The 27,005-nt window shown below is 40.9% G+C and overlaps 1 protein-coding gene and 1 long non-coding RNA gene across 4 annotated transcripts; one reads left to right on the top strand and one right to left on the bottom strand.

The window, feature by feature from the left end:
- The first annotated feature begins 705 nt into the window (after positions 1-705).
- LOC148401034 (ephrin type-A receptor 6-like) lies at positions 706-26,995 on the top strand. Of its 3 annotated transcripts, none has more exons than XM_088370841.1 (21): positions 707-1,258; positions 5,570-5,634; positions 8,007-8,135; positions 8,539-8,688; positions 8,754-8,915; positions 8,987-9,215; positions 16,132-16,287; positions 16,898-17,236; positions 22,232-22,356; positions 22,434-22,596; positions 22,947-23,052; positions 23,787-23,857; positions 24,033-24,158; positions 24,493-24,678; positions 24,763-24,824; positions 24,921-25,136; positions 25,213-25,380; positions 25,458-25,651; positions 25,762-25,866; positions 25,934-26,083; positions 26,277-26,995. In XM_088370841.1, the coding sequence occupies exons 1-21, from the start codon at positions 1,177-1,179 to the stop codon at positions 26,389-26,391; spliced, it is 3,099 nt and encodes a 1,032-aa protein (XP_088226967.1). In that variant the 5' UTR covers positions 707-1,176; the 3' UTR covers positions 26,392-26,995. The 3 variants fall into 3 exon arrangements, with proteins under 3 accessions (XP_088226966.1, XP_088226967.1, XP_088226968.1); XM_088370842.1 differs by having other exon boundaries at positions 708-1,258; positions 25,231-25,380; XM_088370840.1 differs by having other exon boundaries at positions 706-1,258; positions 24,493-24,824.
- LOC148401035 (uncharacterized) lies at positions 1,614-13,783 on the bottom strand. Its single transcript, XR_015857461.1, has 5 exons — positions 13,682-13,783; positions 13,017-13,188; positions 2,714-2,788; positions 2,287-2,365; positions 1,614-2,215 (listed from the first exon to the last, which is right to left on the bottom strand). It is a non-coding gene; the product is annotated as an uncharacterized LOC148401035 (long non-coding RNA).
- Positions 26,996-27,005: the final 10 nt, after the last annotated feature.

Consider the following 27,005-nt stretch of genomic DNA (forward strand, 5'->3'; position numbering starts at 1 on the left):
CAACGACAGACAAGACGGAAATATGCCTTCACCGATCACGACTTTCCGCACCTCATAAGTCAGTTAAGGAGTCGTGCTGCGACCAAACACGGCGATCCAATCGTCCATCTGCTCAGCCACTTTAGGAGCAAAAATAGAATTGAATGACTACGGCATGAAGTTATGCTACACAGCAGGATTTAAATGGCCCGGAATTGACCATTACATTAGTAAACCACATGCTAATAGTATGTGAACCAGCAGGTTCTCCACAAAGAGGATTGAGCACGAGTTTCCGGCAAAACATCTCAGCTCGCCTTTATTTAGGGAGTTCTTTAAAAACAACACGGGACATCCCCGATTTACAACATCAATTAAAAATCACTGTCTAATTTGAAACGTAAATTCAAGACTGTTAACTTCAGGGTGGTCCAAACGCTGCGTGTGTCGCTGTCCCTGGTGCTGAAAGGCCAACCGTTGCCATAAGCTTGGAAGAAATGTAATATAAAAATAATTCGGATAAGTGGTGAACAAAATGGATGAGTTACTGATAAACAATGACGCTGTTAGACACAAACAAATAAAATGGTGAATTCATTTACGTTGTTAAAGATTAGCAAAAAAAAAAAGGACGAAATGGAATGACCTCATTTTTTTATATGCCAAAAAGCAGAAAACACGAGATAGAAATAAGATATGGAAACTAACATCACATTTGTTCACTCCTTTTTTGTGTTGAAGGGAAGGAGAGGAGAAGGAGGGAGAGAGAGCGCGCGATCGCGAGTGACAGACACGAAGAGCGCGACAAACGGACAGACAGCGGGAGAGCCAAGCGGCAAATCGGGATCTTCTACCTTCTCCTTGCTCGTTTGTGCTTTGGGGATAAACTTTGCCTCAAAAAGTTCGCCATTGAACAAGCTCTTTTATTTTGGAAGTTGCGCCACCGAAGTGTTGTTGGGTTTTTCTTTTGCGCGCACAATGGCACCGCGCGTCCTTCGCCTCTTTGCGCATCTCCACGCGGAGCTCCAGATGGGCGGAGAGCGATAAGAAGAACACGCGTGGAGCGGACAACCTTGCGCGTGTGGATACAACGTCTCGTTTTCATGTAAAAGCTCATCGCTTTTATTTTGGAGGAGTCTACCGAGGGCTCCGACCTGTGGTTTTAGCGGCTCCAGTGCGCACCTGTCTGACTCAACCATGTTGTCCTGTGGGAAATACTGCCTGCTTCTGGTCCTGCTCACCAAAAGTAACCTGGCCGACCAAGGAGTCTCAAATCAAGGTGAGAACACGTGACCTGGCTACACCTTAGTGATAACGAAGGCTTTAAAGCTTTAATTAACTTTAAATTAGAATAAAAAAACGCACCGATCCTAATTTACTGGAGCAGGCGTCAACTGATCGAAAATCTAGTTTCCATTTCAGAGGCTCTTCCATACTGTAGTTCATAAATAATGCTGTATGTTATATAATCCCACTGGAGCTCGTGATTACATTTAACAATGATCTATGTTTCTTTTTCCACCACACCACCAGTGGTGCATAATATATGCATATATAACTATAAATATCTTTTATTTATTTATTTATTTATTTATTTATTTATTTATTTATTTATTTATTTATTTATTTATTTATTTATCTAAAAGATGCATCTTCATAAATTAGAACATTGCTGAAAAGTTCATTTATTTCAGTAGGTATTTCCTTTACTTCAGTAGGTTCATTAAACAAATTGAAAAATATATGGCCAATTCCTAACTAATACATTAAATATACGTATTTTATGTGATATTGTAAATTCCTTTAAATGGTGAATAAGCCATTTTCTTTTGCTGCTGTAATAAATAAATAAATAAATAAATAAATAAATAAATAAATAAATAAATAAATAAATAAATAAATAAATAGGGATATGTTTTCCTCTTGCGCCAGTTAATTTATCGTTTATTATTTGAATTAAAAATGTATTTGTCAGTAAGGTGTGTGACTGACCATCAAGTGGCGAGTGTCCCCTCAAAGTCACCCAGGATAGTTTGCAGCTCACTCATGACCTTAATGAGCATAAGCGGTGGAGAAGATGGATGGATGGGCAAATGTCCTTGTCTCTGTTAAATATTTGTAAGCTTGCGCTAGGTGGATAAAGTGTTTGTTTTCACAAGGATGCTGCCTGCGGGTAATGCCATGACATGGTTCTCCACCTTCAAAGTCTTGCAGGGCAGAGAGAGAGACGTCATTCCTGTGACGGCAAGTGTAAGCGTAAGCGAAAGCCTCTGGCAACTTGTCAGCTTTGGACTCGCCTTTTCCCACCTCTGTGCCAATTTTGTTGCTATCAGACACGTTGGCTTGTGCAGTCCCAGACGAATTCCTGGCAAACTCTCACTGCATGCTAAAATGTACGGATTTGAAATCATGAATGCAACGGGATAATTGCAGACTTCTTGAAACACAACCGTTTTGGAAATCTTCACACATTGAGGTCAGTTTAATTTTCCTCAACGTTTAGGATGTAAGTCATTTTCAGAGGACCGACAGCTCCTTCGACTAGACAAATGTCAGAGTCTCCTTCACTTCATCTTAGTGTGCACATCACTTTACGTAAGTGCGGCGAGTTTTCCCCACAGGATGCGCGTCTGCTCGCTGGCTGCCTGTGCTAGCGACAGGCTTGAAGGGGGAGCCAAGGCAAGAGGGAGAAACTTGACAAAACTACAACGTGAGGAGTTTAAAATGTACTCACCGAGACTGCCGAGGTGCAATGAGTCTGGAATGTCAAGTAGCTTGGGATGTTTTTGGGCAAAGCAGGTAAAGAATTCTGGAAGATATACCAACATTTTGCACTTAATGTTTAAACTGGACAAAAAAAAAAGCTCTTTCAAAATAAAGGCATTTAGTTTGGCATCAATATTTGCAAGTTGCAGCTGCAGTTCTTGAATGAGTGCAATCAGAACTTGGCCGACATCGGCAAACATCTGCCAGTTGTTTCCAGGCGACATTTGTGAAGATTTTTTTTTTTAGCTGCAAAATTTTTGATTCAATTCAGATGAACACGTAGCAGCCAGCTAACGAGTAATAATAAGTTTTTTCTCCTCCTGGTAGAAAAAGTGTCAATTGTTTTTGAGCAGTTGAAGGCCCATTCGGAGCAGATCGATGGCAGCTAGAGTTTCTCACAGTTTGTGATGGAAGGCGAGTGGCCCGCATTATCTTGCTACTTAGGGAGGTTGGATCATCCAGACGTTATTTGAATTGACTGATCGCTCTTAAAGAACCAACGGGGTCATTGTAGTCGAAAGGATGTCATTGATTGCAAGAGGTATATAAATTGGCTGAGCTTTCCCATCTTAATTGCATTGATTTTTTTTTTTTCATCCCCGTCTTGAACATGGGTGATGAGAAGTTTGCTTCACTGTGAGAACAAACATTCATGACCTCTCCAATTTTTCTTTTTTTCCTGAATAGCATCCGTGAATGAAAGCTGGCCAGGAAACTTTTTTCGTTGTTGAGGCCTTCCAATAGTTTACTATCGATGTTTCGAATATTTGTCTCTTTCATAATGTTTGATTCGCTTACCAAAAGATTATGATTGTCTGCCAGAATACTCATTTCAAGTCAAAGGTATCCACTTGTTTTGATGGCAGTAAAAACAATGGGAAGTAATAATAATTTTAAATAAATATAATAAAATATAAATAAAATAAATAAAAGAAATAGAATAAATAAAATAAATAAAATAAATAAAATAAATAAAATAAATAAATCAATTAAATAAAATAAATAAAATAAATTAAATAAATAAAATCAATAATGTGACGGTATTTTGACACAGTGGCACAGTCAGCTGTAATTTACGGACAAAGGGGCAGTTCCTGAAACGCGACAAATCGCTCGATTTAGGCTAACTAAAGGTTATCGGCCGTGTTGATCCGCATCTATAAAATGCGGGCGCGTCAGGTCATCTGAAGATGTGATGTCAACTGCTGGAGTGGGACTTGCTTTATTGCTAGAGATTGAAATTAACTGTCTGCGTGGAGACAAAGGAAATTGCACATTCATCATATCAAATTGGCTCGCAGGGTTCAGACAGATAATGACGCCAGTCGTGAGCGGAGAGCAGAGCTGGAGATTAGTCCTGTTTGTAGTCATACATTAAAAAAAAACACAGAACTCCGGCTGCTAACACAGAAGATCAGTTGAACACAATTTGGAAGCGCGATTGGGATAAAGGTTCAAACGAGAATCTCTCTCGTGTTCCAAAAATGTGTGTTGTGTTTCATTGAACAAACGGTACGATTGAGGCCAAATCACAAGGTAATTACAATCTCTATTTGTACTTGCATTTTCTGATTGGACAGCTGATTGCATTTGGGTTGGGTCCAATGTTTCGCATTCTTCCCAGTGGCAGAACAACAACAATGCTCCTCAAATATGAAAAAAACAACTTGGAAGTTCAGAACATTCTCAACAAGCCACGAGCTGTTTGAATTTCCCAACATCAGCAGAACATTTGCTCAGCAAAGAAATCATCTTCTTCTCCGTTTGCATTTACAACTGGAATGTAACTCACGAGGGAAAATGCTGTGGCTGAAAATTCATGCGGCTACAAAAATTACCTACCAGTGAAAAAAGACGATCAATCGGATTTTACAACGAGAAAAGACGCCGTGTGCTCGCTTCCTTTAATTATTAGCAAGACTTAATATGCACATGTGCTTCCAAATGCAAAAACTGTCAATAAAATGACATTTGAGGAAAAAAATTACCTGACTGCAAGTTCTATACACAGCATGGAAGTTAGAGGTTATTCCGCAATAATCATATATAAATAAGAAAAGGTTTTCACAAAGTGGACTTCCATAAAATTGCAAGAGCTTCATTTGCAAGTGCTATTTGCAGCAATGACCTGAGAGCTTGTAATTTGCAGTAATTGTCAGCATAAATGCTTCCAAGTGCTACAATCTCATAGCTTGTCGCAGTTTGTGATTTTCCAAGCCTTTTGTCCAACTGTCAGTAAATTGCCTCTGCATGTTTCATACCCACGTAAAGAGATTTATTTTGAACGGAAAGGAGTCTCAGAATTCGATCAAAGATGGCTGTAAGATGACTTTTTGGCTGCAAGGGTCATATTTTTATTAGTCGAGACCAACTCATTGAAAAATTTGTGGTTAGAGAGAGAATTACAAATCAATACTAACAACCAAAACCATCCCATATTTATACTACAATCCCCTTTCTGTTTTATTTATATATTTATTTATATATTTATTTATTTTATTTGTTTTTTTTCTCATTTTTTAAATGTATTTATTTATTACTTTTATTTATTTATTCTTTTATCCTTTCATCTGATTGGGGACAACCTCCTTGACCTCCACACAGGACGGTTCTTCTCTCCCTGATGGACTTTGGTGTCAATGGGAGAGCTTGAAAAGAGCTGTTATTTCACCCTCGGTTGAATCCGTTCCGACCGCTTCTGCCGCTCATTGACAGCTTGATACATATTGTCTGCTCTCCTTCCGTTTTGCCCTTTCCACCCCTCTTGGCCGGCTCTTCTTCTTCTCCATTTTACATTCTCTAACTTTTGCTCTGCTCTTTGCAGTGATTCTTTTGGACACCACGGCAGTGCTGGGGGAACTGGACTGGAAAACCTATCCCATCAATGGGGTGAGTCATATTAGCCAAATGAAAACTGAGCTGGTCTTGTTGTGTAGCTCAAGTGAGGACAAAATATCCAGATATCAAGGTGACCCCCCCTTGCCCTCCCCTTCTGATTGATAATTTAGATGAAATATTTGCAGAATATCACGTATCATATCATCCATCTCGAAAATCAGCATATCCTATAACGCCAAATCCATTAGGCAGCTTAGATTCTGCTGATTCAGCAGATATCGCAGAGCTGATGACTGATGCACGTTTACATAAACTACCGCAAACTTCATATAAATAACATAAAGAGAGACTAAAAGCACCTTGCCTCTTTATTCAGCAGGCTTGCTTAATGAGAAATCAGTTGATTTCATTCTCATCAACGTATGAGATCAAACCGCAACCATCGGCGGGGAGCAGCAGTAATTTTTTGGAAAATGTCAAGTCTAATTTAGGTCATGAAATGATAGCTGAAGATTTTTTGCTCTTGGCTTTTATTAAAAAAAAAAAAATCCTTTGCAGCAAAGCCAATATGAAGTCACAACATAAAGAAAACATTTGCGGCCAACTGCTGTCGCCACCTTGGAAAAAATCCGAAAAAGCAACTTGGGTGTTTTTTTTCCGGCTAACTTTGGCTGTAATTGGTCGAACAACAACACAAAACGTCAGCACGCAGATTCACATCGAATCAATAATTCATCACAGCTGCGGAGATGTAACGCATTTCTCATAATGCTTGACTCCTTCTCGCCTGTTTGGGCGACGATGACAAATTGGGCTGTTGTCATTTAAATCTGGCTGCTATTTTGCCAGCTTGACTTTTTTGTTATTGATAGAAGCCAATATGCATACATAACCTCATTTTAATCAAGTTTGTGCATCATTAGCTTTCTGATTCATAATCTGTCAAAGTTCACATTTTAAGCACGATAGCGTGGCATCTCCGATGACACGATTGCGGGAAGTCTCGTTTATAAAAGAGCCTCGTGTTGGTCAAAGCAGGTTTTGAGACATCATCCAAAAAAGTCGAGTCTCGCGAGTGGCTTCAAAGCTCCAGTTTTAAGCCAGCCAGAAAGTCTCTGTTGTTTGAGCTCGCTTGTCAAAGATTTCTTTCACAAGGCCCGTTGGGAGGAAAAAAAAAAAAAAAGTGCAACAAGAAGAAAGTTGCTACAGTTGGTAAAAAGTTTTTCAATATTCTCAAAGCCACAGAAGAATTCAAAATCACATTTAAGGCAGGGAACACAAACGTGTCAGAAAACAATGTGGGGTCTTTTACTAGCTGGCCATTTTCCAATTCTAAAATAGTAGCAACAGCATGCTAACACACATTCAAGGTCTTCTGACTGCTCGCAATTAAAAATGAGATCATATGGCAAGTGGGTGAATAAAAGCTACACAAAGACAAAAGAAATTGTTCAACCTGATGGAGACAATTTTTAAAAATGTGTAAAAACACATTAGGATAAAGTGCAGTTGTACTCCACGGATCAAATGATAATGTAAAATTAAAAATGAGCTGAAATAAAACAATTATCTTAGCCATAAAAAAGTTGTTAGTTGTAGCTTTGGATGTGTGTGTGCGCACCTTTGTGCGTGTGTGTAAGAGTTAATAGGCTCCGTGATTAGTCGGTGCATATCTGATGCAGCCCATCTTTCAGGCGAGGTGCCGCAATTGTTTTTTTTTTTCTTCCTTTTTGAACTATGCCACATCCCAAGGGTACATTTTACAACGTAGAATAACAAATGATAGTCCTTTTCAGTTTGTGCTCATAATGGAACCCCTATGACTTCATCCTGATCTTACGCACAGTATGAAATCCCATCCTAGTTTGTACAAAATCAATAAGTAGGGCACCAATGTGGTGTTTACACAAACATAGCAAATTTTATCTACGAATTGTCAAATTTGCAAAATTGGCTCTTTTGAGCTTTGACCTCAATAAACTTGCTCATTTATTTTTCCAAGATGCCATTTTTTAAATGCAAACTTCAATAATAATGTAATAGAATATCATGAAAAGAAAACCTTGGAAGAACTAAAGTTGCAAAGATGGGTGGAGGGACATTCTGTCAGTGAATATTTGCTTTTTTTATGAATAGTCACTATTGAAGCAGAGCAGACAAATACGATCTGGCTGATGTAACATCTGGAAAACATTTCGATGAGGGAGGTACACGGCTGGAACACTTCAAGTCCCGACCGACTGCATCTTCAGAGGCAGCTCCCAAATCAAATTTGACCCAGATATGTTTTAAAGAAAACAAGTGCATGTATTTTCTATTTATGTAACATTTGGACAAATGTATTGGGACGCCTGCAAAACTTTTGTGTGTTTTTGCTCTCTGCATAGTCACCCTGTTCCCGTTTTTTTTTTTTCTTTTCCCAGTGGGACGCAATCACTGAGATGGATGAACAGAACCGACCAATTCACACCTTCCAAGTTTGCCATGTCATGGAGCTTAACCAAAACAACTGGCTTCGATCCGGATGGATCCAACGGCAAGCCGCGCAGAGGGTCCGTAACGTATGCTTCCGATTGGTGGTCCGCGGAAATAATCAGAGAAGCAACCTCGGCCGCCGCGTGTCACATTAGCATATGGTACACTCATGCATACATTCATACTGTAATTGTGTCGCTTAGAAATTCATAAATGCAGTAGTAAGACGTTAAAAATCGAAACTTCGAGTAGGCCGCCGTGCGAGTAATGCATCAGAAAAAAGATGATGCCGACGTTCATCGATAAACATCATTTTAAATCATTCATGGAGCAGGAAGTCTTCCCTAATGGCCCAGCTTGACTGCATAACACACTTTTACAAAGCGTAGCTTTTTAAAGATATATGTCGTGACCTCCAATATTTTTTTTAGCCTTCAGAATTAATCTCATGGCCTTGAATGTATTTCCACCTCCTCGTAGGTATACGTGGAGCTTCGTTTTACTCTGAGGGACTGCAACTCCATTCCTTGGGTGTCGGGAACTTGTAAGGAAACCTTCAACCTGTTCTACCTGCAGACCAACGAACCGTTGACTTCCGGGACACGATTTCGGCCCACCGATTATGCCAAGGTTGCTATCCCCCAAGATGGGCAAAAGACAAAAAGTTCTAATCAAGTATTGATGATCACTTGAAGGTCGATACCATCGCGGCAGATGAGAGTTTTACTCAGACGGATCTCGGCGACCGTGTTCTCCGTCTCAACACTGAAATCCGGGAGGTGGGGCCGTTGACACTGAGGGGTTTCTACTTGGCCTTCCAGGACGTCGGAGCTTGTATCGCTCTCGTCTCTGTCAAGGTCGGTCCCAAATGTCCTGCCGTGTATTTTTCCTTTCTATATGCCTTGACCTACTTTTTAAAACTGCTTAGGTGTTCTACAAACGCTGCCCGTCCACTTTGCGGAACCTGGCGGTGTTTCCTGACACAGTTCCACATAAGGACTCTTCCTCTCTGGTGGAGGTGAAGGGAGCCTGTGTGGAAAACGCCGAAGAGAAAAACCCGCCGAAATTGTACTGCGGTGCCGATGGAGACTGGTTGGTGCCGCTGGGTCACTGCGTGTGCAGCATCGGACACGAGGAAATGGACGGCTACTGCCAGAGTAAGAATTCTTTTGCTTAGCTGTAGTTCTGCTCTTTGCTAAAAATACAGAGAAGAATAAAAAATGGTGGAATGGAAGAAGCTAAGCTGTTAGCGGAAGTGAGAAAGTTTTACAAATGCCTAGCACGACGAGTCACTTGCTTCAGACAAATATGATGTTTAGTAAACACATGGGGATAGCAAATAATATATAAATATAATATATAAATATAATGATAATAATAATGATGATAATAATAACAGTAATAATAATAATAATATTTAAAAATAAAATTGTCGATATGCATATACCCAATTTAAAAAGACCATCTTAGATGCTCTTTCTTTCTTCTAAACAAATTAGGCCCAATGGAAATATGCCTCAAGCATGAACAAAGCAATCATCCAAAATTCATGCGCCTGGCAAAATTAAATTTGTTTTTGTGATCAAAAGTTAATGAGTCATGAATTACAGACATTTCATCTAAACCAGTTGACAAGTTATTGAGTAATGTTGGTGCTGTCAAATGTATTTCCCACTTTGGGTGGTGGAACGAATAATTCGCTCAAAGAAAAATAAGCGCAATAAGCTTCCATCACAATAATAGACCTCACCGGTCTTCTGGTTCCTGCCCGAGATCGACTTAAATAAAGCGCCTGTCCCAAAGGATCTCCTCAAGCTCTCCAATTCAACTCCCATTATAATCTTTTTACTTCTCTTGATTGACTTATCTCCCTCCCTTGTCCTTTTATTTGGATTCTCCGTTCATTGCCCCATTTTCATCATTTGCATTGTTGCTCATGACCATGATTTTGTCTTTCCAAACAGAAATGAGGCGGTATTTTTAAATCACAATCGACTTATTCCAACGGCTTAGTGATCGTTGTCGCATCAAGGCGTTTATTTGTCCATTTTTACAGCAATAAATGCCAAGCCGTCGGAGAAGCCGCATCGGTGAACTATTATTATGAGACCGGAGGACGCTGATAAATACCGCAAGGTTTCCGTAAAAGGCTTTTTGGGATACGGAACTCTAATTAGTTGTATCAGCATTACTTAATGTGCCCCGAGAGTCCGACGAAAAGTTTACCACAGCTGTTGGCTTGCTCTGGATACTTGCTGGCCTGGTTTCTCAATTAGTGCAGACAGAGTGAGAGACTAGCTGGCTAATTGCCTTCATTTGTTAGTTCCACTGCTAATTTAGCTTGCGTCTTGTCCTTTTCCACAAGTCCCCCAACCCTCTTTTTCATTTATAAGGCTCATACATAGTGTGGTAATGAAGGCTTGCGGTAAATTAAGATGCCCGGCGCGGTTACACTTGAAGCGCACGCACCGTCATTTATTTTACAGACTGAAAGAAGAGTCTCGGCAGACCCCGGTTGAAACTCGGATGCAAATATGCGGTGTTATTACAAAGACCCGGCGGTCATTAGCGTAGGCTGTATGCAGGACGAGCGCTAATACGGCCTTGATTAGCTGCTGTGTTTGTTCGTTGGTAGCTTTTCCCATTTCTTCTCGATCCGTTTGCGGGACTTTAAAGTGTGGTTGAACGCCACGGAGGCCCGTCACAAGTGATTAGAGATGAGACGAGAGATGGTGCCCTACATTTACCCTCCCTTTTGCGGACCCCCCGCCGACACGAGTTCGACATTCCCTTCTGTACTGGAGATGCGGCCGTGTCGAGTGGATCTCGACAGCCGCTTCAAGACGGTGATTCGAGTAGCGACAAATAAAAGTTGCTGTACATATATTACATAAATGGCGAGGTCTTTTTTTAAATTGTTCCCGGGAAAGAAATTTATTGATGTACTTTATATTGGGGCTGTACTAGAATACAGTTTATTTACACATCCACTCCAGTAGATGGCAGTGGTGCTCTCAGGGAGTATTAGGGCTAATGCGTATATTTTTTAAGAACATTTATTAATTATACATGCTAAATTTCTGCTTGTCGACTGCTAGCATATAGTGTGTGTGCGCCCAGGTAATTTATTGTAAAAATCATATAGATTTGTTTGAATTAAGTAAATCCAAAGGATTTTTTTCCCCCATTGTGAGCTTGTGGTAAATTATGTTATTACGTAATGGCTTATGAATGAATGAATTTTTGTGTCAAATGATACATCAATAAATCAAAAAAATCAAAGTGAAAGTCATGTAAATTCTGACTTTGTGTGAGATACAAAGAGAATACAAAATACAGCAGATAATGATGCATCAGCAATTACAATTCAATCTCTGATATCACTAATTAGTCAAATTTCTATTAGAAAATATGATCAATGGTAATCCTACCGCATTGCCTTATTCATATCAAAATAATCTCATTGGACTTGGTGAACCTTTGCAGTAATAAATAAAAAAAAAAAACGACAAAACGCAGTGCACTTTGCAAGTAGTTGCAGGAAGTTTTGGCGTGAACTTGCGATGACTTCTGCTTTCTCCTCGTTTTCATTTTGGAACACTGCTTCAAAGGGAGCTGTGATCAAAGCTGTCTGAGAGGCAGCATGGGGAACGAGTGAGAGCCGGAGAGAAGGAGAGACAGCTACTGAGTGAGCCAGCTAGAATAGGGAAAACCCCAGCGCTCCCAAATATGAGCACAGCTTCTCTCCAACATGTCCATCTCTCCATCCCTCCAACCCACCCCACCCATCAGCCTAAACAAAGGTATCGGCCCGCTTTCCAACCCGAGAGCCCGCCGCCAGACTGTTTTGACATCTCTGTCGAGTGCCTGATTATTCGATTCCTTTCATTCAGCGTCAGCCACCAGAGGATTAGGCTGGTTATATATCATGACCTAGATAAGGCAAAACATCATAGTGCTAATGCTATTTGTTCCATATCCTTTCATCATATTCCAGAGGAGACCCTGAACTACAGGGGGAGCTAATAGAGATGTCTTTTGGAACATGACTTGAATGCTAATAGAGATGCAAATCAGAGCAAAAATCCACAAGCTTCCTAAGCCATACGAATATTCGGGCTCCAGTTTTTTTCAATGTCATGTTTTGCAGCTTAAAGCTCACATTTCATTTCCACCTCTTGTCTTTAAAGAGGCCCTATGTGTTATTCTGCTAAATCATCGATACAAATCCAGCATTTTTATTTTTTAGAGTGAGGGGGGGGGGGATCACACCCAACTCAAAATTTGCAATAATCATGTCGAGGCCCTTAGGTGGATGCCAAGGTTGCCGTGGAAACTCTAGGGGACGCCAAAAGTGATTGCAATCATATTCCAACACAACAATCTGATGAAGAACTAGTTTTGAAATCAGAGACTCGTAAAAACTGTTCAAATAGTTTAAAAAGATGAATGGTAATCAAAATTTCTAGCAATGGCTCTATTTTTAAAGTTTAATAATGACATAAAGTCGATGCAAAATTTGTCTTGGCGGGCCGTCTCTGGCCCCCGAGCCTTGAGTTTGACACCTTGCTTTAGGAGACTCCAAAAGTGATTGCAATTATATTCCAACAAATTGTTACTTTTGATGCTAACATTTAAAGTCAAAAGGTAAAAAGAGCACATTGAAATTAATATTAAAAAAAATGACAAAAAGAGAAGCAAAGAGAATTAGCATGAAATCAGCATTCCTGCCTGGGCAGAGCACTTGAATTAATTCATTGCCTGGATTAATTACTGCATATTGTATTTCTAAATTTCTGATTGTGGTGGATGCACTTGAAATAGTGAAATATGAATATCATTTGTTATAGAGTTGTTTCTATTCCAAATTGTTGCAAAACCGTGTTGACAAGCATACACACACTTTGCTCAGGGTGGTCGTGCGTGCAAAACAAAAACCATCTTAGACAATGTCCTACCTTTCTTTGTCTTTCGGTGTGACCCTCGGTGACAGATTGGTGCGGATGAGCCAGGAGGAAATCGATACATTCTTTGAGTTGTATGCGAGTCATTGTCCATTAAGGATCCGAGTTTACTCGGGGCCCGGATTGCCCAGACTGGCGCATCGCTCATTCTCTGTGAACTCTCCATCTGCATATCAAAGCGGGGGAGACCAGCGTAAACACACTTTCTGGCTCCATCTGTTTCTGACAAGCAAAAGCCAAGAGAAAACTTCCAGCTCCTGACGTCCAGGCAGTTCTTATCAAATGTGTCATTGCATTCATGCAAATGTGCACGATAAGCCCCTGCAGGAGATCTCATTGAATCGGTCCAGGTTGTCACTGAACATGAAAGTCTCGGGCTTTCTCAATGCATAACTTTTTGTTTTTAATTACAATATCACAACAAACATTGTTATGATTACAAATTGAGTTCATTTGACTTGGCTCAGGATAAAGTTTGAGCTGCAAACAAACATTTCCTGCTTTTGTTACTTTTGTGCTAACATGACAATTTGTGTTTGAAAATAGTCTGAGCATTTTTCATGCTTGATAAAAGGCCCCAAATTTGACTGAATCGAGCAATTTTTGGGGAAACATTTGAATAAAAACAAAAAATAAAGTGAATAAAGTCACAACAATACCTCCAAGTGAGAGCAAGAAATGGTTACAGGACAACAGAAAGCAACAAACTAAATTCAAGCCAGTTGACGAGACGGCAGGGAACACCTGGACAAGACGGGAGATGATTGGACGACACAAACGGAACGGGTCGGCCGGCCCAAATTGAAACAAAAAGTTCGAATGAGCAGGACTGGACAAAACAAACTGTAATGAGAAATCAACATGAACAAATCATCATTTTTAACTGCAGTGGGAAAACACTTTGTGCCATAAGTTCAATAATATTATTTGAGTAGATCATTTTTTTCCAGATGGTGTTCTTAGGAATGAATCGCATTGGAGTAATTTTGCCGTTAGTACATTTCCACCAAAGGCCACGAAGGCCCATTACGATGTCACCTCCAATGAGTTTCCCACCTCTGAAACTAATTTGCATTTATTTTTTATTTGTCCACTATTGGTTTGTATTGTGCATACATATTTTGGTGAAAATTGTGCCTTTCATGAATAAGAATGGGCTGGCTTATAAAATGCCATCGAAGTGATAGTGAACAAATTGGACTGAAATTGCTTTCTGAAGGTGATCTTGGGAGCTTGGAGCAGAGTGCAACAAACAGCTGCAAACTCAAATAAATCTCTTTCTTGCCTTTGCCGCAAGCTCAACGTAGGCGCCGCCGTGTATCATGTAAGCCAATATGCTTGAATGGTCAGTGAGTGGCTGAAGTTACAAAATAACTTTTCTCATCAGGCGTGATTTTTGAATACCTGCCTCGGCACAGATAGAAATATTTCGAATCATTTGCAGTCTGCCGATTTACTTTTGCTGACTCGGATTATTCCTTGTACTTTTGATTGCTTCTCTTCCATGTGTGCCTTTTGGAATTCGTATTGACTTTGCAGAGAATGGCGGAATCCCCAAATGCAAAGTTACTCCGAGTGCAACACATTTGCTTGCTTTTGTGTCAAGAAAGTTTGATCGATAATGTCCTTGGGAGCTTAGATTCTATAAGCGTCAGCTAGGATGGGCTCTACCCCCCCACGTTAAAAATGAATTATTGTCAAAAATGCATATATAAAAACATATATTTAAAAATATAAGATATATATATATATTAAATGATGATGTGCATATATATGATCATATATTGTGTCTACTCCACATGTGTTGAATAATATTCTAATGCTGAATTAATTAATCATGGTGAATAATAATTATTCATGAATTCGTTGTCGCCACTGTGCGCGACTTTTTTTTTTTTTTCCGCCACTGCATCGTTATATAACTTTCCATTTATGTAGCATCATTTTCACTCTCGCATTCGGACTCGATTAATTGTGCCTGTCAAGATAACTTAGGGCAAACGGAATCAATGTTTTATTTCTGTCTTCTGGCGGAAATGGCAAAGGAGAGGAAATAAAAAACTCTGGAAAAATATCCCAAAAGGTGAAAGATGGCCTGATGGAAATAGAGGGCAATAATATGATTGCTTGTTTAATAGCAGACAACCTGATGGAGCAATAAAGTCAGACATTTGTCTGTCTGTCAATCATGCTTTTCAGAAAGAAGCCATTCCAGCATTTTTGACTGGTTCTGTTCTAATGCAGGTGTAGAAAACATCATGAGATGGATATTTGCTGTTCAGAGTAAAAATCTCTCTGCAATATTCAGATGGACCGACCGCTATGAATTTTACATCCGATCTGACTGCGGCACGTCGGCCTTTTATAGACTCCATTAGAACACGTTGGGAAAAGAAGTTGTCAACAAAAACTTTGGGCTTCCTGCTGGAAAATATTGTCAGTCTACTCCTCACCGCCGTAAAAAAGCTTCTCGAGGGAATCTGCCAAAATTAAAGAAGCATATTAGCTTTTCAAGTTGATGTGTTTTGTCATGAATCTTGCTTCAGCAGTACTGTCATCAAAAAAATGTTTGTGAGTTTTAATTTTTCAATATTTATTTTATTTTTTATTTTTATGTTTTTGTAAAGTGTTTGTGAGTTTTTATTTCATTTTATTTTTTATATTCATTTTATTTTTTTCATTTTTACCTAAGTTTTTCTTTCTTTAATACCGCTTTTCCAATCTGCTCATCCATTTATTTATATTTATTTTATTTTTATGTTTTTTTTTTAATGTGTTTGCGAGTTTTTATTTCATTTTATTTTATATATTCATTTTATTTTTTTCATTTTTACCTAAGTTTTTCTTTCTTTAATACCGCTTTTCCAATCTGCTCATCCATTTATTTATATTTATTTTGTTTTTAGTTTTTTAATGTGTTTGTGAGTTTTTATTTTATTTTTTATATTCATTTTATTTTTTTCATTTTTGTTTAAGTTTTTCTCTCTTAAATACTGCTTTTCCGGTCTGCTCGTCCATGTTTTTACATTGTTCTATTTTGTTTTCATTTTTACTATTATTATTTTTTTCATTTAATACTGATTTTCCGGTCTATTTGTCCATTTTCCAGCGTGTAAGCCCGGTTTCTTCAAGCCATATGCGGGCAACATGAAATGCTCCGAGTGCCCTCCACACAGCGCCAGCCACGACCAGGCCGCCACCATGTGTCACTGCGAAAAAGGCTTCTACAGGGCTGTCAAGGACCCCTCCACCATGGCGTGCACAAGTAAGCACAAATGCAGCAGCAGCAAAACCGAGAATCATTTCATCACGGCTCTTTTGCATTCCAATCATCCGTCTACTTCATGTTAATTCTTTCCCGTATGTTTTATACCACGACAATTATGGACAATATAAACATACGTGTTGATCATAGCCTTGGTGTGAGCTAACATGTTTTTGTCAATAGCTTTGTAATTGGCATCGGCGGTGTTGGAATAAAATAGTGAAGCTTCTGACCAGCGCCCACCAAGCCTCCCACGCATGGCACTTAAACGCACACTCGCTGTTTCCGTTGTATTCACGTTGCCAAAGAGATACTTCATCAGCGGGGAAGAAGCTTCACACATGCATTGCTTGCTTTAAAATTAGATCTTTGTTTTATTTTGTGAGTGTGAGCTGAAGATCCTCCTCCGCACAGCATTATGTAACCATTCCTGTCAACACCTTGCAACTTAAAACAAATGTTTCAAGTAGTCTTGAGTTCTTAAAGTGTGTATTGCAGCTCATTTCATCATTCTTGGCACCTGTCACTCCAGTTTGGAATTTTAATATTATTCTGGGGACAGCATCATCGTCCATGTCGTTATAACGGTGGATTTTTTTTTTTCTGGCAGGGCCTCCATCGGCACCCAGGAACTTGGTGTCTTTAATCAACGACACGGCCCTGTTCCTGCAGTGGATGCCTCCGAGCGACACGGGCGGCCGCAGCGACATCACCTACAATGTCCTGTGCCAGCGTTGCGACGGCGGCGGCAGGATGCAATGCGGCCCTTGCGAGCCGGATCTGAGATTCATCCCACGGCCGCTGGGTTTGAGCGGGATCTCGGTGGCCATTTTGGATTTTGCCACGCCGGCGAACTACACTTTTCTGGTGGAGGCTGTGAACGGCGTGTCTGGGCTGGGCGTGGCTGCACGTGCGCTGATTAACGTTACGGTCAACACCCACCAAGCTGGTGAGTGTCTTGAGTTCAATTGTGTAATATATATTTTTTTCAGTTTAGCAGGGGGCAAAATAATGTGAATTTGGCAAAAAATATATTTTGAAAATGATCATTCTGGCATGATGATCTCTTTTGCAAATATCCTTCCCGTACTTCATAAATATTCAAAATTGGGTCCAATAGAAAGGCGCCGGCAAAATTGGGTCATCGTTTTAGGAAGCAGAGAAATCACAATTAGGAATATTTATGTTCACATCTTTGGTGTGACATATGTATGCCATTAGCGCTGGCAGCCATATTTGCTCTCCCGAGCTTCGGGTTTTAGTTAGCAAAGTTTCCGTTTTGTGCTGATAATGTCAAAAGGTGAAGCCCATTTCGGCGCTCGGTTCGCCCGGCGCGGCGTTGAACTTTGTCTTCATTTGCGGAACCCTGCTGAGGCGAGGTCATATGCACTCCGCAATCGTCACTGATGCCTCGAGTGAGGGACCCAAAGTTCACTGGAAATTTGAACTCTATTCTGCGGAGACAAATATAGATTGAATAATTGATACCTAGATCAGCATAAACTGCGGAAAAGATGGAGAGTTGATGAATAAATTATAAAGGTTGCATATACACTACATGTGCTCCTATTTTCCCTTTCGTTGTATGTACGGAAAATCCGAGCTGGGAGAAAATCAGCCTTACTGATGATCCAATTATTTCAAGGGGGGAAAAAAAATACCTAGATTCTAATTGTCCTGAATTTGCCCTTTTAAGATGAAGCTTTATGAGCTTTTCCCCAAATGTTCTGCTTTCGGCTCGTCGTCAGGTGGAATGTCAGGTATGTGTGTCACAAAGCATCCCCGGGCCATCAGACTGACAGGAGGAAGTTTGGGATGCAAAATAATCTCAGGAGAGGAGACGGGGCCCGGGGGGATGTTCCCATTAGGGTGCCGAGGAAGGATTAACTTGTCAAACTGCCTCTGCTCAATTGACATCTACTGTACACGCACGCGCTCAGGCGTCGACACCTTTTTGCGCTCGCCACCGACAATCTTGCATGTGGAGTAAGACAGCAGCCCACCTGCTTTTCTTCATTAGCATAGCGGATGTAGGCTAGCTGTACTACTTGACTTAATATGGAGAAGTACCCTATTATTCACCTCGTGCCATTATGAAAATCAAAATCGGACGTAAATTGTTTCCATTATTGAGATTTTCAGGGTGTTTTGCGCTTTTAGTAAAGTTTTCAATCCAACTGTGTACCACCTAATGGTTCGTTCGTTTCTCCGGGTAGTTTGTTGTTTGGATTTTGTGACACCAGTCCTGGATCTTTTCTGACACACCTTGTGAGTTCTTATAGCAGGGGTGTCAAAATCATTTTTGCCGCATTCGTAGTTTCTTTCGGAGGCCCATTTATGACTGTCAACCTAAATACATTTATGAACTCCCCATATGATATAATAGTGTAAGCTACAAAACAAACGGACAAATAACTCATTTTCAAATCAGACTAATAAACTGTTCAAACATTTTAAAAAGATGAAGACATTTTGTCTTTGCGGGCCACATAAAATGGTGACGCGGGCCACATCTGGCCCCCGGGCCTTGAGTTTGACACGTCTTATAGTCATAGACGGAAATTTTTTTCAATTCTTTGTCCCAATAATGGTCTGTATGTCAAGTCTCAGTGTGACCGGCGCAACACTGAAAGGAGTCAGTTACTTTGCAGACGAGTTAAGTGAAACTGGAAAGAATTTCCGAATCAGAAAAAAACAGCAACACAACAGCAGTGACAGTTTGACAAGTGTTTTTGGATTCCGGAGAGGTGATGTGTCTGATCTGACTTTTTCGACATGGTCAGCATACAAAATATAGTCTGTAGTTTCTTTCTGCAAGCAGGCACACCAACTGGACTTTTTTTTTTTTTTAGCCTGATGGGTTGAGGTGATACCACTTCCAAATGCATGAGGGCATGGAGAGCGTGCAGGACAATGGCTTGAAGGCATTCAACAGTGAACTGCACGCTGCTCTAAATAGACTTCCATTATTGCTCAGCAAAGCGTTCGTCAAGCTATATTCAACCCTCAAACTGAAACTACTTCATGTATGTATTTATGTCCATTAAAAAATAGCAATTGAAGCAGTACTTGGGTTGAAAATGACACCCCATCAAATCTTTTGAGAAATAAATAGAATTACAAAAGAATAGAATATAAAACGTGAGCGATGGAAATATTTCCGTTTTCGATACGCTGCGGCTGTCCAATTGTGTTCGGAGTTCTCGAGATGCACGCTGAGCTCAGGAAGGAACCGGGCCATACATACGCAATGTAATGTCGTGTTAAATGTGGCCAAAGTTTCAGCTAACGAGGTCACGCGTGTGCATTTTTTTCCTTCCCGGCGTAATGCGTTGCCCTGATTTGAGGGATTCTCTCATGGCTTTCTTGCTTTTCTCCGGTGGGCTCGCTTCTGTTTTCATGGACTTTCCTTTGGGAATAAAGCCGACATCTATTTATACGCTCAGATGCTGGAGAGATCCAAACCCATGGGACATTTTCACAGCTCGCCCGGCTCCCTCCTTCGCTTCCTCTTCACTTTCCACCTCCTGTCCTTTCCATCTACTCCAGCTGTTATTTCAGTCCATGTGTAGCGGTTTACCGTTTCGATTGGCCTGCAAATCCTTTGACATCTTCCTGCTCTGTTTTATTCGGCGTTCTTCAAATGATGGCAAATGTGTGCTTATTAATAAAGTCAAACTGTAAATTTTGACGTCATCCTGATGAGAAATTTCACGAGCCCATACTATCATGTCTTATCCTGGCCCATAACTCACTTCCCTATAAAGTTGAATGGAACTTGTTTTGCAACTAACCTCCTAGGAGCAAAAAAAAAAAAAAGTTTAAAGGGTGGTGATATGTATGCATAAATCACCTTGCGATCGCCTCTAGAAAAATGCAGATCCTCCTCCACCAAGTGTAAGCTATGCATTTTTATTCACGCAGCAGACACACTGAAAATCATCTCAGTGGCTTATTTTAGCATCGCTAAGCAAGATGGCTGATGCGCCTGCTGAGAGCATTTTCAATCTTAAATCTTTGGTTGCATCTACTTTGTTTGCTACGAAAAAAAAATGTGGTCGTGGTGACAGGCTAATTTATTCAAATAAGCATTTGTGTGCATATTTGGTATTAATATTCCCGTGTTAATGTTTTACTTGACCCCTCTCACCCCTCGCGACCTTGCCGAGGCTACGTAGCTTAGCACACGGATGACCATCCGCGTGAAAACATTTCCCGCCATTATTTAATTTGCCGACAGCAGCCTGCAGTTTTCAAAGAAGACATGATCACCTTTGCCGAACAGCAAAGTCAAATTTGTTCTAATTAGCAAGTGATTGAAATAAAGGATCATTTAGTCTTGTAGCGCCAATTCCCTCAGGATTGGATGTTGATTTGAAAAAATTGGTGGAAAATTCGACTCAGTCAAGTTAAATGTCTTTTCCTGGTCAAAATATGAGTTAAATGTAAATAAATGATACTGTCTGATTATAGACAACACAGCATGCATTTATTTTCATCTGCAAATGCACCAAATGCACAATTTGGGATGTGATATGATACAGTATATTTTATTTCAACTTATTTCTGCTGCATTCAGCTAAATGTTGGTTTGCCGTGAAAGCAAAAAATAAGTTGTCATTCCATTTCACACATGGCAACGTAACCAAATACTTTTTTAGCATTTTTTGTTTTTATACTAAGACGGTAACGATGAATCGAAAATTATTTTATCTGCTTAAAAATGAAAAGAAATCAAATTGGACTCATGATCTCCCTAGTTTATAGCGTGACTTATTTGGGATGACGTGAGCCGTTAATTAACAAGAGTTGCAATATCGTACATCTCCGTTGCCACCTTCGTTGACAGCAGGAGGGGTGTGTGTGTGTGCGTGCGTGTGTTACAAAGAATTCCAGACATCAGCAAATACACGTGTTATCAGACTCTGCAATGCTTAATGGTGCTATTTTGATTTCTTACCCATCTTCCAAGATGATTGTTGTTGATGAAAGATTTTTTTTGAATAATCCTAATTTGTGCTCTTTAAAGTCAATGTTGAACAAACTTCACACAAACATATTGTTCCACCTCGGGCATGAGTTTTCCAGCAGTCAGCATCCGACTTCTCCATTCCCCGCCCGGCCGCCCACCCCTGCTCGATTTTGCTTAAAAATAGCTGCAGTGGCGGAGCTGCTCAAGTGTGACGCATCACGTCGGCTTGAGTTGCTGCTGGAAAATCTCGGTTTCATGACAAGATGCCAAGTCGCGTCTGCCTGTGACTTGTGGTGATTGCATCACCTCTCCCAAGTGTTGATTTCTGCCTTTTGACCTTTAGCGGGTCATCTTCAGATGATGATGGCTGTTTATAGAATTTGCATTTGAGTAATAAAATCCTCAGCAATCATTTTGCTTGCTTATATTTAGTGAGGGTTTGATGAATAATTGATAGTAAACATTTGATTCACCCTGAGATTTTTTTCTGGCATCTTAGTCTCCCAATTTTTTTTTTTATATCAACACTCCCATGAGGTGTGTGGTTTAATGTCGTGTGAATCCGCTATTTGTTTTCTTCGGCTAGCAACTGAGGCTCTGTATTATGTATGTGCCAGAAGCATTATTTTCAAGGTGTGTGTGTGGGTGTGTTTTCGATTTATGAAAACTTCTCTTGCTAAGCCGCTTTAGAAATGATGTTTTGAAAGCACCTCTCTGAAGCACTTTGGTGTCCACTTCAATCAACAAATAATATCCGATGCGGCCTTTGCAGACTACAGTCGAAGTTCTTGCTTCAGATGTGCTCTTTATACTTTTTACTTATGCTATACATCAAACTGGTATAAGATATCGAATTTAAAAATATGTTTGAATGTTGGGAAATGGGAACCCATCGTAACCAAAATATGAGACAGACAGAATCATTTTTCAATCACTTGTTACGTCATCTCTGCGGTTCCCTTGTGTCCTCAGGTCCGGCTCTGGTGGGTGTCATCAAAAAGGACTGGTCCTCTGATAACAGCATCGCCCTCTCGTGGACAGAAGAGGAGCATCCACCATTGGACATTATTGACTATGAAGTCAAATACTATGAGAAGGTGATTACTGATCATGTTTAATGCTGGACATTAAAATTATTTTCAATTTCCATTTTGTGTTTGCTCTTTTTTTAAAGGAACAAGAGCAGCTGAGCTACTCGTCTACGCGGACGAAGCATCCCAGCGTGGTGGTGACGGGGCTCCGACCCTCGACCGTCTACGTATTCCATGTTCGGGCTCGAACAACCGCCGGCTACACGGCGTACAGCTCCAACTTTGAGTTCTCCACCGCAGCCGAAGGTGCGAGCGATTGGCATTGGACAATTTTGTCATCAGGGCTTCTTCAAGCATGATCCATTTCTCAACTCCGAGCTGGGCAGCTCCACGTTAAATAGTTTTCATGTCTATATATTGCCCTGCTGATTCCAAAGCGGAACGATCCAATGATGCAAAACTTTCTTTCGATTATTCCCGGAACATTTCCATAAGCACTCCCACGTTGGCCGCAACATAAGGTCAAGCCGCAACGTGAACTCCGATGTTTGAAAATACCACAGAGAGTTTTAATGGACACAATCAGCCATTGGTGTTATCACAAATTCCAAAACAACACATTGAATCATCTCTTTTTTTTCCTTCTTCTTATTCAGATCCCGATGTGGCCGATCAGGGCCAAGTGTTGGTCGTTGTCACCGCATCGGTTGGCGGCTTCTCACTTTTGGTCATCCTCACCCTGTTTCTTCTCATAACTGGACGGTGAGGCGCTTGGTGCATCTCGCCTGCACACACACGCTACCCACATACACACACACACATGCACTGTGGCGCTCCAGGCCAAAGTCTCCTAATGGACTCTCTTTTAGCAGCAAGCGGGCGCTATTATTTTCCAAATGACTGAACAAATTTTCTGCTTAATTACTCAGCATGTAATGCAGCAAGCAGCCATTTGATCCATTCCATTAGCTCCCTCTGGTTAGCTCACATTTTAGTTATTAGAGGGCCTGTGCTTCGCAGAGTTTTGTCATTAGCAGCCATTCATGGTAAACAAAGAAAAATGACCAAGAAACAGTCGATAATTCTGCCGTTTTGGACTGTAATCCGCCTTGGCGGTCTTCTTAAACGTGAGTCCCAGCAAATTTAGCAATTCAGAACATAACAGCGGATTCAGTTGAAAGTATTCAGCTAATAAAAATGGCTGTCTTATTCGTGGCCCTCAGATCATGTCAGAGCTAGAAGTTTGATTTTTGTCATTTTGTTTTTTCTTGAGGCATAATTATTTATATGATATATTATTTGCTAACACGAAATTCAACACTTGTGTTCCAAAAAACAACAACAAAGAAAATTTGTTGACAATGTATGAACTTATCTAGGAGGGGGAAAATATGATATTGAGCAAACACGACTTGATTTAATTGTCCAACGTTGTTGTAGTGAGCTGCACTGAGTCACTCTGCCTTTATTATAAATTCTGTCGTGAATGCATTCAGGTGTCAAGGCTATATCAAAGCCAGGATGAAGTCACAGGAAACCCGCAGGACACGATTCCGCAGTGGCCACGGTAAAAAAAACACTTCACATCATCACCAAGAAAATAAATCACCAACAACACTTTCTTTTAATCCACATTAACTCATTCCTTGCCATCCCAGTTCATATCTTTGACATCTATAACCGTCAATGGCACTGAATGAGTTAAATTTTGTGTCAAGTCTGATGTGTGATCTTCCTCCCAGTTCCATTCTCCGGAATAAAGACTTATGTGGATCCAGACACGTATGAGGACCCCACTCAGGCTGTGGAGGAATTTGCAAAAGAGATAGACCCCTCATCTATATGCATCGATCGGGTGATTGGCACAGGTGAATATCAATTTTGTGGACAGACAGAGAGACCACTTGAATAATTGAGCAAGGTCTGCATACCGGAAAAGTACTGCATATAAAATGACCCTTGCCTGGCCACAAAAGAAGAAAAGATGTACACATGGTAACGAATGGAAATTGATATTTATTTCGCAATTGATGACATTTTAACACCGAAATTGTAAGATTTTTTCAAAAGAGCAAAGCGTTTACATAAATTTGTTTTTCTGGCAACACAGCGCCATCTGCTGGGGATATTTTGCCAAGCACAGTTTTTCGGAGCAACTTTGGATGAATAAAGTAAAAATGTAGACCACGACTGCTTCCTCAGGGGAATTTGGAGAGGTCTGCAGTGGTCGTCTGCGCATACCTGGAAGGCTGGACATCGCCGTGGCCATCAAAACCCTGAAAGGCGGCTACATGGAGCATCAGCGGCGAGACTTTTTACGCGAAGCGTCAATCATGGGACAGTTTGACAGCCCCAACATCATCAGACTCGAGGGCGTGGTCACCAAAAGTAAGCTCCTCGCTTGCTTCCCTGGGAGCATTTCGAAGCTGATGGATATTTTCAAAACGGAGTCCCATCTTGTCTTTCCCTCAGGCAGGCCGGTGATGATCGTGGTGGAGTACATGGCAAACGGAGCGCTTGACTCTTTCCTACGGGTTTGAACATATTGTCACAGAATGTATATTTTGCACATTCTTCCTATCTACTCATTTGAAGCCGCAAGCAACGTTCTCCTATTTGCTCTCCGCCAGGCGCGTGAAGGTCAATTCACGGTGCTCCAGCTGGTGGGGATGATGCGCGGCGTGGCCGTGGGCATGGCCTACCTCTCAGACATGGGTTACGTTCACAGAGACCTCGCCGCTCGCAACATTTTGGTAGATGCCAACTTGGTGTGTAAAGTGTCCGACTTTGGGATGTCCAGAGTCATGGAGGACGACACGGAGGCCACCTACACCGCCTCGGTGAACGTGAGTGTGCGGTTAAGGTTTCCCGCGGCTTATCTAACTCCCCCCTCAAGGTCCGCATCCTCAAATGATTATTCAGTCGTACTTTTATCATCAGGGAGGAAAGATACCCATACGCTGGACGGCACCAGAGGCCATCGCTTATGGAAAGTTCTCCTCGGTCAGCGATGTTTGGAGTTTTGGTATCGTCATGTGGGAGGTGATGTCGTACGGCGAGAGGCCTTACTGGGAGATGTCCAATCAAGATGTAAGATACAGATCGATCTTGGATTGACGGCACGGTCCGCGCACCTCGGACAATCGTTGTCTTTCCAATGTTCTCAGGTCATTTTATCAATGGAGGAGGGCTATCGATTACCTGCTCCGATGGGCTGTCCCGTCACGCTGCACCAGCTGATGTTGCACTGCTGGCAGAAGGAGCCCGCTCAGAGGCCACGATTCAACAATGTGCTTTGTTTCCTGGACAAACTCATCATTAACCCCAGCGGGCTCCTCACTCTGGTGAACGAGTCACACAGGTTCGTTTCAACTCACACACATAATGGACGAAAGGAACAAATTAGCCCTACGGAATTTCTAATGAGATCAAATACGAGACGTGTCCATCTGAAAAGATCATCTATTCCAGCCCTGTAGGTGCAGCACCATCTGCTGGATCTGCGTGGTCACTGCACCACATTGCCCCGATGCAAATAGAGTGTAATGGCGAAAAGAGAAAAGCGTTATTATCAGAGTGAGTATTATAAGGGCAACATTTCTATGTTTTTTTCTGCTGATTGTTTTTTTTAAACTTGCCTCAGTTTCCCCGATTCTCCCGACGACTTGCCCGACTACCCTCTCTTCATCTCCATCGGAGACTGGCTTGATTCCATCAAAATGAGCCAGTACAAGAACAACTTCATTGCAGCTGGATATACAACGCTGGATTCCATTTCCACAATGAGCATCGAGTGAGTGAGCCTGAACGTAATTTAAGGATTTTTTTTTTTTGCTTATACCAATTATTCTTAACTCTTTGACCTTCCTCATTATTATTATTATCATTATTATTATTTTATTTTTTTTATTATTACAATTCACGCAATATAAGACTTAAGTCTTTGACAGGCTCTTTTAAAAGTGATTTATTTTTTTCCCCCTTAGTGACATCAGGCGAATCGGGATCTGCTTGATCGGGCACCAGAGGCGGATCATAAGCAGCATACAATCTTTGCGCCTGCAGTTTCATCATATCCAACGTAGCGGCTTTCAAGTGTGAGGTCTTCACACAAAAGCCAGACTGTGTGCAGACATTTGATGGATTGATTGCACACCAGATCGAGGAAGTGTCACACACTGCCGACGAGAGCAATCGGGAGCTTGACAACGTGGAGCCAGGTGAACACGTCACGCCAACACCGATGTCGACGCGGCCGCTCCACCACGACGAACCTCACTTGCAATCTCGATAACTCAGCAAATATTCAAATTCATTTGAATTTTAAGACTCGCGATATTTCCCTCCAGTGTTGATTCAAGTGCCAGTCGATGCCTCCACTCTTTCCACGTGACAATCCAATGGTTGATTTTCATTAATGGTCTCAAATTGGATACCTCAAGACCAGAGATAATGTGAAGAGAAGTCATGTATGCCTCACTAGGTCATTTTAAAATGAAATTCTATTGCCGGTTTAAATATTTCACCGGGAATACAAAGTGTCAAAATGGTCACAATCACAATCCTCTTTTTGAACTGAAGACAAGTGAATGTCAAAAGATTTTATAGAAATGTGTTCTATCCTCTTGGTATTGCAAAGTGTGTCTTGTACTGAAAGTCACGTGACAGCTGTATGTTTCTTCCTTAATAAACAATTCTATTTTAATGCATTGTTT

The sequence above is a fragment of the Syngnathus floridae genome, chromosome 3 (assembly GCF_059516105.1).
Source record: "Syngnathus floridae isolate MCC-2025c chromosome 3, RoL_Sflo_1.0, whole genome shotgun sequence".
Taxonomy (NCBI): domain Eukaryota; kingdom Metazoa; phylum Chordata; class Actinopteri; order Syngnathiformes; family Syngnathidae; genus Syngnathus; species Syngnathus floridae.